Below are 16,466 nucleotides of genomic sequence, written 5' to 3'. Positions count from 1 at the left end.
CTGCTCTCCTTCCTTAAAAATCATTGTCAAAAACTCTAAAATGGATGACAAAGGAGCTCAGAAAGGGTCAATGTTTTGTAAACTGGCCCAAATGGAGAACCTTTTCCACTTACTGCGATATAGTTTTCTGGTGGATGGCTTATGAGAAGACAATAGAATTTGTCTTGTGTCATCTGAGAGTGAATGAAGCCTGGTTACTTGGGGAAGTGGATCAGCCAAGCAGTCAGCTTTAGAGACTGCAATGAAGGATGGTGGTCCCCTGACGGCTGTGTCAGGAGGTTTGGAACTGGGTCCAGGATCCATGGATCCTCCAGCAGATGATGGTGAAGAAAGGGGAACCAAATCTGTCAAGGCCAATGGGTGGCTATAAGGATAACAGTCCTTCCCAGCGATTTTGCTTTCTGTAAAAACCTGGGTATCAATGGAATTGGTGGGAATGCATATAGGAGACCCGGAGGCCAATTGTGTACGAGTGCGTCTCTCGGGGGATGTCCTGGAGGTGGTATTAGGGCAAAGTAGCTTCTGCATTTGGTATCGATGTGACTGGCAAAGAGGTCGCAGCAAAGCTGGCCCCATTTGCAGAAAATCATGTCTGCAACGTGTTGGTTGAGAGACCACTTGTGAGGCAACAGGATTGCCCTGCTCAGCTTGTCCGCTATCACGTTGGATTTCCCCGGGATGTGCGTTGCTAACAGAAAATGCTGGGATGACACAGCCCATTGCCATACCCTGAGGGCTTCTCGACAAAGGGGATAAGACTTGGTTCCGCCCTGTTTGTTCAAGTACCAGACCACTGACATGTTGTCTGCCTGAACTGCAATTGTCCCTAGAGGAAGAGAGTCCTGGAAGTACTGCAATGCCAGAAGTACTGCTCTCAACCCCAGAACATTGATATGCAGATGTGACTCTTGATCCGTCCATGTGCCTTGGGCAGTCTTTCCCTGAAAATGCTCCCCCCCACCCTATCAGGGAAGCATCCGTGGTCACAGTGGCTACTGGGGGGGGGGCACAAAGGGTCTTCCTACTGTGACATGAAGAGACGTCAACCACCACCGAAGGTCTCTCTTGCAAGAGTTTGTGATGAGAATCATATGGTTCATTGGCAATTTCTGGTAAGACCACTGATCGAACAGGAGCCATTGAAGAATTTGCATATGCATCCTCACAAGAGAGTCAAGAAAAAAGTTTTTAAACTTGCAAATAGATGAATCTATCGAATAATATTGGCCCGAGCTATCTGAAACACCGAGATTTGTGCCGCGGCAAACTAGATCCGAGGTAATTCCGGCAGTGCATCATGGGATAAGGGGCTAGGTCTCGAGCTACTGGCAAACCTTGAGCTTTGCTATCGGCCGTGTCGGAGCTGAGGATTGGCTCTGAACCCATCAGTGAGAATAAATGGCGAGATTTAACAACTTCACATGGTATCTTACCGTATGAGTTTGGTAGTTAATCGCACATAAAGTGCAGCTGAAGTGTACACCTTCTATCCATACACAACTATAGCCCTGCTATCTTTATCATTAGGTAAGACATTGGAAGATGGCAGCAGCTTGGTGGGATTGTCAGATTCTAAGGAAACTACAGCAGGGACTAAAGAATGCTTTTTGTAAATACATTTGTGAGTATCAGAAACACTGTAAAATCATGATGTTTGTAGATGACATTGTGATCTGTAGTGAGAGCAGGGAACAGGTGGAGGAGAACCTGGAGAGGTGGAGATATGCTCTACACAGAAGAGGAATGAAGGTCAGCAGGACTAAGACAGAATATATGTGTGTGAATGAGAGGGAGGATAGAGGAATGGTGAGGATGCAGGGAGTACAGGTGGCGAAGGTGGATGAGTTTAAATACTTGGGATCAACAGTTCAGAGTAATGGTGAGTGTGGAAGAGAGGTGAAGAAGAGAGTACAGGCAGGATGGAGTGGGTGGAGAAGAGTGTCAGGAGTGATTTGTGACAGATGAGTACCAGTAAGAGTGAAAGGGAAGGTCTACAAGAGGGTAGTGAGACCAGCTATGTTATATGGGTTGGAGACAGTGGCACTGACAAAAAGTCAGGAGTCAGAGCTTGACGTGGCAGAGTTGAAGATGTTAAGATTTGCACTGGGTGTGACGAGGATGGACAGGATTAGGAATAAGTATTTTAGAGGGTCAGCCCAGGTTGGAAGGTTTGGAGACCAAGTCAGAGACACAAGATTACGTTGGTTTGGACATGTGCTGAGGAGGGATGCAGAGTATATTGGGAAAAAGATGCTAAGGATGAAGCTGCCAGGTAACAGGAAAAGAGGAAGGTCTAAGATAAGGTTCATGGATATGGTGAGAGAGGACATGCAGGTGGTTGGTGTGACAAAGCAAGATGCAGAGGACAGGAAGAAATGGAAACAGTTGATATGCTGTGGCGACCTGACAGGAGCAGCCAAAAGAAGAAGAAGAAGAAACATTGTAAAATCAGTATTCTTAGGGGCTGGAAGACAAGATTCAAGATTTACAGAAGTTGTGGTAGAGGTGTCCGGTAAAGCTTCCAGCACTGGAGGTATGGCAAGAAGGTTTGGGGACTCCTATATACAACAGGTCACAATGCCTCTTTTGCCCCTACGGGCTCTTATGCGACAAGTGACACCCTGTTTACCTTCCCACTGAAAATGTTAAGCATTGTATCCCCAAAGGAAAGTTCCTCTAAAGAAGAGCCAAGAGACACTGTCTTATCTCCCTCAGATTCAAAACCAGCAGGGGAATGGATATGGGAATAGTAAGTCAAAGAACCTATTTCAGATCCCGAATCATCGTCCTCAGAAGAGTCATCTGAGTCTCTCTTTTGAGGGAAGAGAGAAATAGAAGCAGAATTACAGAACCCAGGGGGCTCAAAGAACATAACTGCTTTAAAGAGTCCCTGTGAAAAATTGAACCACTCTTTCCGTGGGGTCCTACAAACAGGAGGGGCAGAACCATTGAAGTGCTTGGCTTTTTGCTTATTTTTCTTAGGTGTGTCAGCGTGAAGAAAACTAGAAGGATATACCTCTATTAGGGAACCTGGAACTTCTTCCCAGACTCAAATTTGAGGACTGTCATTTTGTCCCTTAAAAGTAACGAGCAAAGGTTTCCCCCCTCCCAGTTGAAGTGTCTGTCAGACAAGTCAAACTGGATGTGCCAAGAAGCCGTGCATTACTGGCCTCTAATGGGGAAGTGACAGCAGCAGCAACACCTAGAACTCTCAGGTGGTCTGAAGGTACATCAAGAACCACAGCAGAGATGCAAGCTTCAGGCTTCAACTTCTTAAGCGTCTTCCTTGGTTGCTGAAGGACATTTTACTGGGAAGTATATGTATAAAAAATACCGAACCAGCACAGCTAGGTAGAACAAAATTTATTTAAGAAACAAATGGAGCTAAAAGAAGTAAGTGGTTTTGCGATATTCACATCGCTTCATCAGACTGCTGACAGCTTACTTCTTTTAACTCCACTTGTTTCTTAAATAAATTGTGTTGTGCCTAGCTGTGCTGGTTCGGTATTTTTTATTTTTTATACGTATAGCTCGCTTATTAGAACCGCACCTTTATCCTGGTCTTGACTGCTACAGTTGCTGTATCTTACTGGGAAGATTTGGATGCAATCCTACCCTTTGCAAGCTACTTCAGTTTTTGACATTCTAAACAAATTTTAAGAGAAGACAAACATATCCCAAGTTTTAGAAACAAATGGTCAACAGATGGAGCACTCATTATAACTGTGAGTAAGATAAGCATTTAGTATGACTACGCTTGTATGGAATCTGCCTCCTACAATCATATTTCCCACTCCTATTCATCATGAAAAAAGTCAAATTTCACATAAAAAAAATTCATGCAAAATGAGGAAGCTTCCTCACCTGAGACACTAATCTGTCCGTACAGCTGCAGACAGAAGCAAAAGTGAAGATTCAATGATTGGGCTGGCAGCAAGAAAATTCTGAGGTATTCTCATGCCTTATGTACCACAGTGCATTCACAAGCTTTGGGCATAGCTCAGATGTATGGCACAACAGAAAGGTGTCCAAGCTTTGGTATGTTGGCAAGGTGTACGTTATCCCTGGTAGGATACATCCCATAGGTAATTAATACTGCAGTAGTGGTCAAAGCAGGACACCTAAGAGTCAAGATTGTAACCTTTGTCCTCATTCCAAAAAAGAACAAGCCATAATATCCCCTTTGAGAACTAGAGGCTGGGTCAATCTCAACAGCTTCTTTCTGCAGAGAACCTGAGAACATTAAGATGTGGTTTAACCAAGTCAATGAACCACTGATCTTTTATGATGGTCTCCCCAAACCACGGCAAACTTTTCTCTTACTAACAACCCCATATTATCTAAATGATAGCGGGGAATGCAAGTGATGTACCAACCAAATCTCTGCTGAAGAGACCTGACTAGCACTGATGGGGATGGAAAGCAAGACATTCTGATCCTTAAGGGTCCTACTCAGTCTGCGAGTTGGCTTCTTCATCTACAGGGGGGACAAAGCTGGCCCGAAAGACCCTACTCCTGCAACTGGGAAGTAAGAATGGATCGCTTGATCTCCTGGTTAAGGATAAAGAGCATCAGCCATGCCCATCCCACGTAAGTACAGACATGCCTGAGCCTGCTGCCCTAGCAAAGCAAGAGGAGAGTCAAAATTACCAGGGAGCCAAACTGTAGTCCTTTGGGGAAACTGAACCCACAGGTTTGACCAGTTCCTCCCTGAGCAAAGTCTCACAGAGCTAAAGCTTTTCCAGCACTTACTCCACTACGCAGGACATGAACCTGAACAATAACGACAAACAGTTGAAGTATCTATGTTACAATGCAGCACGGGAAAACACTATTTCACCCACCCTGCCCAACTCTTTAGACTTGCTGTCAGACAACAAGATAGTGAAATGTTGGTACCACTAGGTCCCATGCACATCCAAAGAGATAAGGTAGGCAGCCACTTTAGGATGGTTGCTTAGTATCCACTTCAGTCAATAAAGAGCTTAAAAAGGGCATCTGACTTCTTGGAAAACAATGCAGCAGAATCCAAATGCTTCCAGGTTGCACAATAAAATCTTTGATGAGCTTCTCCCCACCCCAAAGATGTACCTTAACATTAATATGAAATAATTATCTGGACGGGAAGTGTTATCTTTACTCATTACAGAGCTTATGGCCTACATATTCTTTGGCTCCTCACAGGAAGCAAGGGGGGGACCCCAAACCTGATCTTTCAGTTCCAAATTGAGTGGCTCATGAACAAATGTGTGGCTCTGAATGTTGTAACAAACATGTCTGGTATCCAGTAACAAGACACTACCTCTTAGGGACACTTCTGTCAGTGGTGGAATGGGGAACATGGAGACCTACACCGAGCTCACTGGTGGCATCAGGACATAGTCCCAAAGAGTACACATTCAAACCCATCAGAATAGGTCCCTTTAAACCTCAAACAATTGTCTGATATCTACTCTTCGTACTGGACCACTGAGCTTGCTGGACCTGAGGGGAGGTCTAGGAAGAAGAGTATTTTGGTCATAAGTGCTACCATCAAACTAAGGCAGTTTGAGAAGAGGTCATTCTCATGTGTTACTCCAGTTGCTGAATGCTCCAGACAGTAAGCCAAGGACTGGGCAGTGCTCATACTCTGAGACATATCACTCCAAAAGTTGGTTGTTGGTGAGCACCTTTCTCAAATATTTCAGTGTCTACCAAAATGGAACATGGGAACTACACAAGGTGGAGTACATGACATCTGGTGACTGGAAGGACATCTTGAGAATGAACTTACTTCCAGAAGGTTGTGGACATGGTCTGTCCACTGTTTCTTTCCCCATATGAAGATACTCTTGCAGAGGCATGAGGGCTCCTCCTGCACATCCTCAAGCTGGGCATTTTCCACCATTACTATTCTCCAAGTTAACTGATGGGATAGAAGCCTCAACCCCTTGTGTCCATGAGTGGCTACATTGAATCATACAGCAGTACTATGTCCAGCTCCTCACACACTTAAAGACGGAACTGGTGTAAGTTCACTGCTTGTTATACAACAGTCACACAAAAACACTTACAAGGCGCTTTGGTGATTCAGCCTTTGAATTTAGGAACTTCTCCACAAAAAGTGTCAGGTTAGAGATCTGAACTGTTTGTGCTGTGAGTCGACTGTTTCACTGGTGATAACTCTGCAATTTTTGATTCTACCCCAATGCCCTTTCCTTAATAGGAAGGAGCATACATGAGTTGCATGTTGGCTACTCTTATGTGATCCTGTGACAGTTTCTCATGGCAAACCATGTGTTGGCCACCATTAAGCCATTTGCCAATCAGAAATCTAGAATGACCTTTCCTCTTTTATTGCTGTCACCCCAACCATGTGGGCCCAAGCAGTCCTCATATCCTATTCTATCTATCCCAAGATGAGTATTTAGGTCCCCATTACGAACACCTACTTATGTTGTCCTGCTTTATTTGGTAGGTTCTGCAAATAACTAAATGCACTTTTTTCTTTAAATGGCATTTAAAATTCACATTAAAATCCAATCCACACAGAGTATAGGCTTCCAACAAGAGTTGTCAATACAGTTTTACACTGTTCAACCTCAATTCCCCATCATATCCTCATGGATCATCTTTCACACAATCCATATAAAAAAATACAATATTTTTTTTAAATCACTATGTTTCACAGAAATCATGTACTGTTTTCACTTTTAATTTCGGTAGCCTAAACATGTTCATATATTAACTATTCTAAGTTCTGAAGAAGTTTTCAATTTAGCAAATATACAAGGAGGACCCAAGTACATTGGCTCTGATCAAAGGAATCTGACCAATAGGCAATACCGAGCTGTCTTAACTAGAAAAGTACCAGATGATCTACAAGGAACAGGATTCTAGACACTCACAATAAAACAGGATAACCACTTATTAATAAATAATCTTAAAAAGATGGAACCAGATAAAAACAGCACGACAAACTATTTGGTTTGTAGTTCTGTTACGTTCTTACCATAGTCATTGCAGCAGCAACGGTACTAGCGCTCAGCTGGCTGCCTAAAACAGTCTGCGACATTGATCCGCTGACATCAACAGCCAATAAAAAGCGTTTTCCTGTGGGTTCCACATTCTGGAAAGAAAAGAAAACATTTTAAATATAATTTGTAGTTAATACAAGCTTAAATTTTGCAGTGATTATTAGTCTGGTGAGCCTTGTGTGGTCAAGGGTTAAAAGAAAATTAAGCCATGTAGCACAGTGTACCTATTCTGTACAACTTTTCTTCAGATAACACAGTATCTGCTAGAGACAACTGTCTATAATGCTGTTTAGCAAGTTAAAGCAGGGAGAAAAATGAGCTACACAAAAATATAAATGGATTCCTTTGTTTTCTTTTAAACTACAAATATCCTCAACCACTGTGATAATTTGAAAACATGGTCTAAATTAAAAAGATCTGAGGAAGCTCACACATGGACAGTGAAAATGCTTTTTAAATAGAGGTTGCTAGTCCCTGGTCACTAGGCTACACAAAGGGCTCACTCTGATATCACCATCTAAAGGTGACTCTGTGCAGCTGTTAGTCAAGGCTTTATCCATTTATTACCATTTAGGTTTTTTGGCTTTTTATGCATGTCTCATCAACGGGATCTTTAAATCTCAACAACTACCATTTTAAAAAGAGTTCATGAGTTCTCATGGGAATCTACTTCAAACTTATATGATACCCATGCAATAAAAGGCCTGGACGGTTTCTAAAAATGACTTAACCCACAGCAAATTCTGGCTTTAGATGGCCAAATCATGAGCAACAATTTTCTAATATTCTGAGTTTGCAAACAATTTCCAAAATGTTCAAAGCCTGTTCAAATAATGCTGGTGTTTTAAACTATAATGGTAATTTATCTGTGATAAATATAAAGGCATGTAAAACAAGGGACAGCAGTTGGCTCTGATCCTTCCACACAAATAATTTATCTAACTTTACTGACTGGGAAAAGTCTGACTCGGTAAAATAAAAAGTTATGTCTCACTATAATTTGTCATCTGTGTTGTCTTCATTCATCCTCATAGTAAGGTCTCGGATCTGGCTCGGCCCGTTCCACAGACTTGGATCAGACTCTCAAGCTCCTCCCTCATACCCACAATGCTCTTCATCCACTCAACTCCCTCAGATCGAGTTTGCCAAAACCAGACATGCCAAATTCAGACATCAAAGACTGGCAGAAGATGCCCAGACATAGGACATAACAGTGCTGATATCATCCAGGTTCCTCAAAAAGAAAGGCAGGGGGATGGTTGGGGGGAGAGTGAGGATGAATGAAAGAAGAAAACACAGATGCCAAGTTATGGTAAGACATAACTTTTTAATCCGATGTTGTCTCTTTCATTCATCCTCACAGTAGGGTCAGAGTCCATAGATATGTGAAACTTGTGTGGCTCTCATGGAAGGATATACTGGAGCACCATCTAGCCAAAGGAGGCCCAGCTCCTGGAAATAACATCTAATTTGTAATGCAACACAAAGGTGCGACTATTAGACCATGAAGCTGCTGAACAAATGTCATCAATAGAGGTTCTAGCATAGAAGGCAAAGGAAGTAGCCATAGCCCTGGTAGAATGCGCCCTAGGAGGTTTAGGTAACTCCAACCCTTTGGATGAATAAATGAAGGAAATGCAGTCTGAAATCCATTTTGCCAAGTAATTTTCGATACCACTTGTCCAAGCCTATTTGAAGAGAAGGCTATAAAAAGCTGATCAGACTTTCTGTACTGTTTGGTCTTGTGTAGATAAAAGCAGAAATGCCTGTGAATGTCTAGAAGGTGAAAAACTTACTCCCCTTTGTTATAAAAATTGGGAAAGAACACTGGCAGTTGTATGGACTGCTTGATATTGTTTTCTCTAGCTACTTTAGGCATAAACGATGGATTAGTGCACGAGGACACTAGCTTTACGTAATACAATGTAAAGAGGTTTAGAAGATAAAGCTTGAAGCTCAGAAATCCTCTTGGTGGAAGTCATGGCCACCAAGTGAGCTGTTTTTTAGGACAGAAATTTCATGTCACAACTAGCCGCAGGTTCAAAGAGGCCCCGTGTCAATGCCTATAGGGGGGAAGGATCCCTAATTGGGGGGAATTAATAAGAACATACTCTTCATGAAGGGTTTACACAGACTGAACAGAAACATGTAAAGTGCTTGACTTGCTGTGTGAAAATTAGAAATAGCAGCTAACTCTAACTTAATAATGGAGAAGCTAGCACCCTCATCGAAAACGGTACTGAGAAACAGCAGCACGTCTGAAACAGGTGCTGAGATGAGGTCAATGTTTCTGTTTGTGGCCCAAACAACAAACCTCTTCCACTTGCTATTGTGAACTTTCTTGGTGAAAGCCTTTTGTGATGCCAAAAGGATTTTTCGAACCAGGGACTGAAGCCTGGACTGTCTAATCAAAGTTGGAAGTGGAGAAACTAAGCAGTGAATTTCAGGGTTCGAAGATTTGGGTGTTGTATCCCTGATGGGTGAGAAAGGAGGGCCTAAGCTGGCTCCAGTATCCAAGCAGGATATTTCTGATGACACCAAAGGAAGGGGAACCACACTTTACAAGGCCAGAAAGGAGCAATGAAGATGACTGAGCTCTTCAATCTGCTTGCCTTCTGAAGAAATTTGGGGATGAGCGGAAGAGCAGGGTAAGCATACAGGAGACCCAGGAGCCAATCGTGGACTACAGCATCCCTCGGGAACTACCCCCAGAGAAGGGATCAGAGGAAAAAACTTGCTGTATTTACTACTGAGGGGAGAGGCAAAGAGGTCACAGCAAGGTTGACCCCAACTGCTGAAGATCATGTTCACTACTGATTGGTTGAGGGACCACTCGGGCAGAATCAGGAGTGATCTGCTCAGTCTGTCCGCCAGATCGTTTTTCCCCGGATATGCTTTGCAATTACTTATTATTTATTTTATTTTACATTTGTTGACCGGGATTGTCTGACTGAACTGAAGATCCCTTTTTCAGCAGATGTCTGGGGAGAAATGCTTCAACATATTATACCATTTTCATTATAAATTAGCATTAAACAGCAATGTTACAGGATTATTACAAGGCATTAATTAGCAGTACAATGTTATACAGTGTCAATAATCAGGAGCACAGTAAAACTATTTCAAGATGTATAAAAAGAAATATGTCATTACGATGAATATAGTTTTTGGGGTAAGTGGTTATAAAAACCCAGTTTTATAATGTAGTTGCAAGAAGGCAAGACAATTACAATAGAATGTTTCTCTGAGGTGATTTGCTTAATAGATTTTAGAAGACAGTAGAAGCAGTAGACAAGGACGATTAGAGAGAGCTAGTGAGAAGAGTGAGTTAAGGGCAGAAAGTAGATTAAGGTATGACAAGTAGGGGATGTTTAAGGAAGGAGAGTGCAATGGCAATTAGAAGGTGGTATGAAGATATCACACACTCCTGCACTCTCATGGCCTCCCTGCAGAGAAGATAAGAACGGGTTCCTCCCTCCTTGCTGATTTACCAGACAACTGACATGCTGTCTGTGTGTACTACAATAGTCCCCAAAGGGAGAATGTCCTGAAAGGCTTGCAAAATTAGGAGGACAGCTCTCTTCTCTAGGACACTGATATGCAACTTGGTCTCATGAGGTGACCGTGTGCCTTGTATCATCTTCCCATTGTAATGCCCTCCCCACACAAACTGGGAAGCATCCGTGGTCACAGCGGCCATCGGTGGATTGTTCATAAATGGTCTGCCAAGGATAACATTGTCTGACTGAATCCACCAACTGACATGATGCCTGCAGATGGGAGTCAGCTTGATGCGAAAGGTAAGGGCTGAGACAGGATGGATCATTGTAGTAGAACCTGCATGAAAAACCTGGCTATGGGGAACTAACAGGATGGCTGTAGACATGGACCCCAGTGTTGCTCCTCTTATATACATTAAGACGATGTTGAAGCTTGGGTGTTTAAGTAGTTTATTGTACACAAATACATCAGTATGAATAACAGGAACATTGAACTTAAACTATCTATCTAAATGACTGACTACATACTTGCATGCTCCCACTCAGGCTGCTAACTCCAAATGGCACTGTTGCTTGCATGTGCTGATTCACTGTAAAGCTTCTTAAAGATATATCACATACACTCATTTACATCCAACTTCTTTACCAAGCTGTCTCATACAAACAATAACATTTTAATAGGCATGCAATTATACAGACACTAATAAAGAAAAACAGTCATGTCCAGGTTGCCGTGTATCTGGAAGCAGGTTTCGAGATGCGACTTGATGTCGTGGCATAATAGCTAGGACTGGGTTTAGCAACAGGGACAGTCACTTGGAAATGTTCAGCTTGAGGAGTCTCAGGGATTTTCTCAGAAATTGGGATTGCTGATGGAATGTCCTCTGGAACAGGAACACTGGACAAGCCACTCTGAGAACTACAGTCTTTGTCACAGGGAAGATGCTGTAACACTGGTTCAAACACTGGTAACAAATGCTTCTGATTTCGTCTGTATTCCACTCCTTGTGATTCCACAATATACAATCTCCGCTCTTGCCAAATATTTTTCACAAATCAGATTCGATCGAAATCTTTAGATATCTGCATCCTCACTATCTTCCCTTTTTTCAATGAACTGAGCAGTTTGCTGGTTTTATCATAGTAAGACTTCTGGGACAAAGGCTTCTTCAACAGTTGGGCTTTCATGGCTTTGTGGTTCTTAGCACATGGAACCAAGCAGTGTGTTTCTGGTTTGTCTCGACATAAACATAAGTCTCTGTGCAGGTGAACCAAGATATTTATCACGAGGAATGTTTCCAAGATTTAATAAGTTTAGAAAAATATCAGTATTGTCACGTCTGAATTTCTGTAACAGCTGTTTTGCACTTTGAACTGCACGTTCAGGCAAGCTATTTGACTGAGGGTATTCAGGACTACTCATAATATGAATGAGGTTTTACTCCTCTGCAAATCTCTTGGAACTGACTTGTAAACTGTGCACCATTGTCAGAAATAACTCTGTGCGGACTACCATGAACAGAAAAATGTCACTTCAACTTAGTAATGACAGTACTGGAAGTTAGGTTAGGAAGTAGGTTAATCTCGAACCAATGTGAATAAGAGTCTACTAACACCAAGTAATGTTTACCATTCCACTCACAGATATCTGTGGCTACTGCCAACCAAGGTAGTTCAGGAATCTGGTTTAACTGAAGTGGTTCTTTCTGTTGATGTGGCTTTGTACTATTACATACTGAACAAGAAGAAAGGACTTTCTTAATTTCTCTTGACATAGAATGCCAAAATACTAGACCTCTCGCCCTTCTTTTGGTAGAATCAGTTCCTGGGTGGCCACAATGCAAAATCTGAATATGCTCTTGTTGCAAGGACTTTGGAACAATCACCTTAGGACCTTCCATGATGATATCATTGTCCGTCAAAATCTCATCTCTGTATGGAAAATATGGTTGCACTTCTACTGGTAAACACCACTACTCTGAAGGCCATCCTTGACTGATAAAGAGGTTTAGCTTCTGGAGAACTGGATCTGAAACTGTGCGAGTTCTAAGCTGATCAAGACGTGCGGAAGAAAAATTTTCACTTCCATAACCTCAAAATTAAGTTGCTCATCAAAATGCTGTTCTGTGATTTTTTTGGGTGATCTCGATAAAGTATCAGCAAGAAGTTTGCCTTCTGTGTAAACAAGATTGAAATTTTACTTTTGCAATTTGAGCATCATGCATTGCAATCTAGCTGGAGCTGCATGCATAGGCTTTCTCAAAATAGTGACTAAAGGTCAGTGATCAGTTTTGATCTGGATAGGTCAACAAATAAAATCATGGAACTTCAAAAAAATATGCAAACAATTGCCAAAAGCCCTTTCTTAATCTGGGCATACTGCATCTCAGTCTGGGTAAGAGTTCTCGATGCACAGGCTACTGGTCTACCCTCTTGAAACACAAGTGCACCTGGAGCAAACTTAAAAGCATCACAGGAAAGAGTAACTGGTTTGTGAACAGTAGCTGAGAGTTGGTGGGTTAGCAATTTTTCTGTTTCAGGACATCAAATACTCTTCGGTGCTGTTCTGACCATGACCAATTTACATCTTTACAGGTCAGCTCTTGTAATGGTGCTGAAAGTTGGCTTAAATCTGGAATTAACTTGCCTAGATAGTTGACTATGCCAAGAAAACGTTGTAGGGCTTAAACATTGTCTGGAGCTGGCATCTTGAGAAATGCTATTTGCTTGGAAGGATCTGGTCGTAAGTCCGAACTGGTAAAGAAGTGACCAACATAAGTAAAGACTTGTAGTCTGAGCTTGCACTTCTGAGGATTCAGCTTAAGATTCACTTCACGTGCTCTTTCCACAACTTTCTTGAGGTTTCTGTCATGTTCGGCTTCATCACTGCCTCCTACTAGAATATCATCTACTATAATAGCACAGGGATAGGCAGAAAAAAAGTTGCTCCATTTCACACTGAAAGATTTCAATGACGGAATTTATTCCAAATGGCATTCTCACAAATCTGTACCTTCCAAATGGTGTACTGAATGTGGTCAACAATGGAGATTTTCGGTGAAGCAAAATTTGCTAAAATGAACTCTCTGCATCTAAGACAGAAAAACAGTGGCATTTGGCATGAGAGCAGCAACCTCTTTGACTGTGCGCATTGGATGACAAGGCCTTTTTAATGCCTTGTTCGGATCTCTTGGATCAATGCATTTTCTGATATCATCTGAGCTTTTCTTATGAACTACTATCATGAAGGATACCCATTCAGTAAGTTCTTCTACTGGACAAATTACTCCTAGCTGCACCGTTTTGTCTAGCTCGGCTTCGACTCTGCTCTGCATAGCTACTGGAAATTTCCGTGCTGGTCTGACTTCTGGGTCTATCTTCATAGAGTACGCAATTGATAGTTTGCCTAGTTTGTCTGCAAAAATGTCAGCATACTCAGAAAAAATAGTCTGGGCAAAATTTGAGCTGTTGTCATTCAGGCTTACATGGTGAACTTCATTAAGTGAAAGCAGTAAGTGCCTCTAAAGCCTAATCATGACTGCACATGCCTCTTGACTATGAAAAATTGCAAGTCATAAGTGTTCCCAGCAGAGTAACATGAAAGCACTACTGAGCCTTCAGTTTGAATATCTTCACCACTATAAGCAGCAAGCTCCACATACTTTGTCAAATCAAGTGGTTCTGCAGCTCTTACTCTAGCAAATACTTCTGACATAACATTGCATTTTGAGCTCTACAGCAGTCCCATTAATCCAAACAGTACAAAAAAAACTCATTCTTTGCCCACAAATCTACTTCATTAACTGTTTCACCAAGCACAGACACACCCTCAACATAAAAGGAGGGTTGCAGCTTTCTAACTGATCAACTTGCCTCTTTGAATGCCTTCTTTTAATACAAGATTTTGTCTTATTTGATTTACAAAACCTTTTGAAATTATTCCACTTATTGCAAGAATGACACTGCTGACCAAAAGCTAAGCACTTTTCACTTTTAGATTCATGATTTCCACCACAATTACGACAGTTGATTATAAAGCCAGTTGGGGGCACATGTTTTGACTTTGCTGACTCACCCTTGTGCTTCACTGAGTATGTCTGTTTCACACAGCATGCTCTAGAATTTGCTGGAAAAAAACTTGGGGTTTCCCAAGGGACTGTTACAGGACCTGCAGTAGCTGCCATGTACTTGGGCTTGTTTCTTTTAACCACATGCTGCCTACTATCAACATGAGCTTTGTCACTGTGCCCTCCACAGCTATTCTCATTTGTAAGCTCGTAAATCTGAGAAATCTCAATGGCCTTATTTGAAGTTAAATCACTGTCTCGAAGAAAAATCTTTCTCACTGTGTCATTACTAATACCACACACAAGCCTGTCCTTTATCAAACTCATCTCTCACATCACCAAATTTGCATGTTTTAGCTTTATTTCTCAAGTCAAGTTAAATATGCTGCAAAAGTTTCATCAGGCTTTTGAACCTTGTGTGAAATACGTTCCTTTCCATTGTAATATTTGTTTGGAGGTTACACATTTCTCTAAATTTATATTTTAAGCATTCAGGGTCTTCCCGCGTTTCAGCAGGTACCACTATATGCCAATCTTCCCCCTCCCCTGCAAACACAGTAGGTGCATAGACAAATGAACGTTCTGTTTCAATGGCCTCTGAACCAGCTAAATTACAGAGAATAAATGCTTTTGTAAGTGCGCCTTTGTCAGAAAAAGCAGCCTGTATAAAAATATCATATAGCTGCTCAAATACTCTCCAATTTTCTGCAATACTGTTATCAAACACATGCGGTGCAGGTCTGTGAAAACCTTCTGCAATGCCCACAGATAAAACACGATGCAATCTGGCCCTTGTAATTATGTATGAACATTCACACACACCGGGTACTTTGTAATAAAACTGAAATGCACAATAAACTCTTTGAAATACTGCACTCTGCAAAATATGCCTTGAAATAACTGTACTTTGCGAAATATTCTTTGAAACAACTTTACTTTGCAAAATAACTGCACACACTTGTAAACACTCTGCACACTTCAGTTATTTTGAATAGCTTTAGTTGATGCAAAAAAGTAGCACACAACAAAAAAAAAGTAATGTGTCCCTTTTTTGTACATTTTATGCGATTCAGATATTGTTTCAAACATTTTCTTAATTATTTCAAATATGTTTATCAATATGTCACATTTTGCGTTCTGTGTGCTTTGTATTACATTTATAGCAAAATAAATCATTTAAGCAAGTTTTAGTACCTGGAATTTGTTTCTGACCTGTTTTGTGAGTTGTTTGAGCAGTAGGGATGATCCACTCCTGTATATTCCTCCAACTTTAACCGGTTGCCTCATGGCTGCAACTCTGGATCGCATTCTGACACCATGTCACTCCTCTTATATACATTAAGAAGACACTGAAGCTTGGGGGTTCATTTAAGTAGTTTATTGTATACAAATCCATCAGGATGAATAACAGGAACATTGAACTTAAACTGTAACTAACTGACTGACTACATACTTGCATGCTCACACTCTGGCTGCTAACTCCAAATGGCACTGTTGCTTGCATGTGCTCAGTAGTTATATGCATATACTAACTCACTGTAAAGTTTCTTAAAAGGAATATCACACACTCTGATCTACACCCAAGACCTGCAGGATCAGTCAAGTAGTGGGGACTTCTAGTGCTAACAGCTGTTGTACCCGATTCCTCAGAATGTCTACTTGGTACAGAGGAAGAGAAGCTATCTGATCCCTTGTGCTGAGCTGTGTACCTATGAACTCTAAATTCTGAACTGCAGTAAGGCTGAACTTGCTCATCTTTACAGTGACGCCCAGGAAGTGCTCTAACTGGAGTAAGTAGTCCCTGGCTTGGATAAGTCGATGCCTCACGGGAGCAGTTAGGAGGCAATCATCTACATATGGAAACACTTGGAATCATTTGAGCC

The 16,466-nt window shown here is 41.6% G+C and overlaps 1 protein-coding gene across 1 annotated transcript in view; it reads right to left on the bottom strand.

The window, feature by feature from the left end:
• RO60 (Ro60, Y RNA binding protein) overlaps positions 1-16,466 on the bottom strand; it is an 837,759-nt gene that overhangs the window by 173,330 nt on the left and 647,963 nt on the right. The window contains exon 7 of the mRNA XM_044086777.1: positions 6,992-7,108. Within this exon, the coding sequence (XP_043942712.1) occupies positions 6,992-7,108 (117 nt within the window). The remainder of the gene's footprint in view (positions 1-6,991; positions 7,109-16,466) is intronic.

Source organism: Protopterus annectens, chromosome 10.part0, assembly GCF_019279795.1.
Source record: "Protopterus annectens isolate FY-2018-M chromosome 10.part0, PAN1.0, whole genome shotgun sequence".
Taxonomy (NCBI): domain Eukaryota; kingdom Metazoa; phylum Chordata; order Ceratodontiformes; family Protopteridae; genus Protopterus; species Protopterus annectens.
Note: the sequence above shows the minus strand (reverse complement) of the source record. Positions and strands in the feature narration are given on the sequence as shown.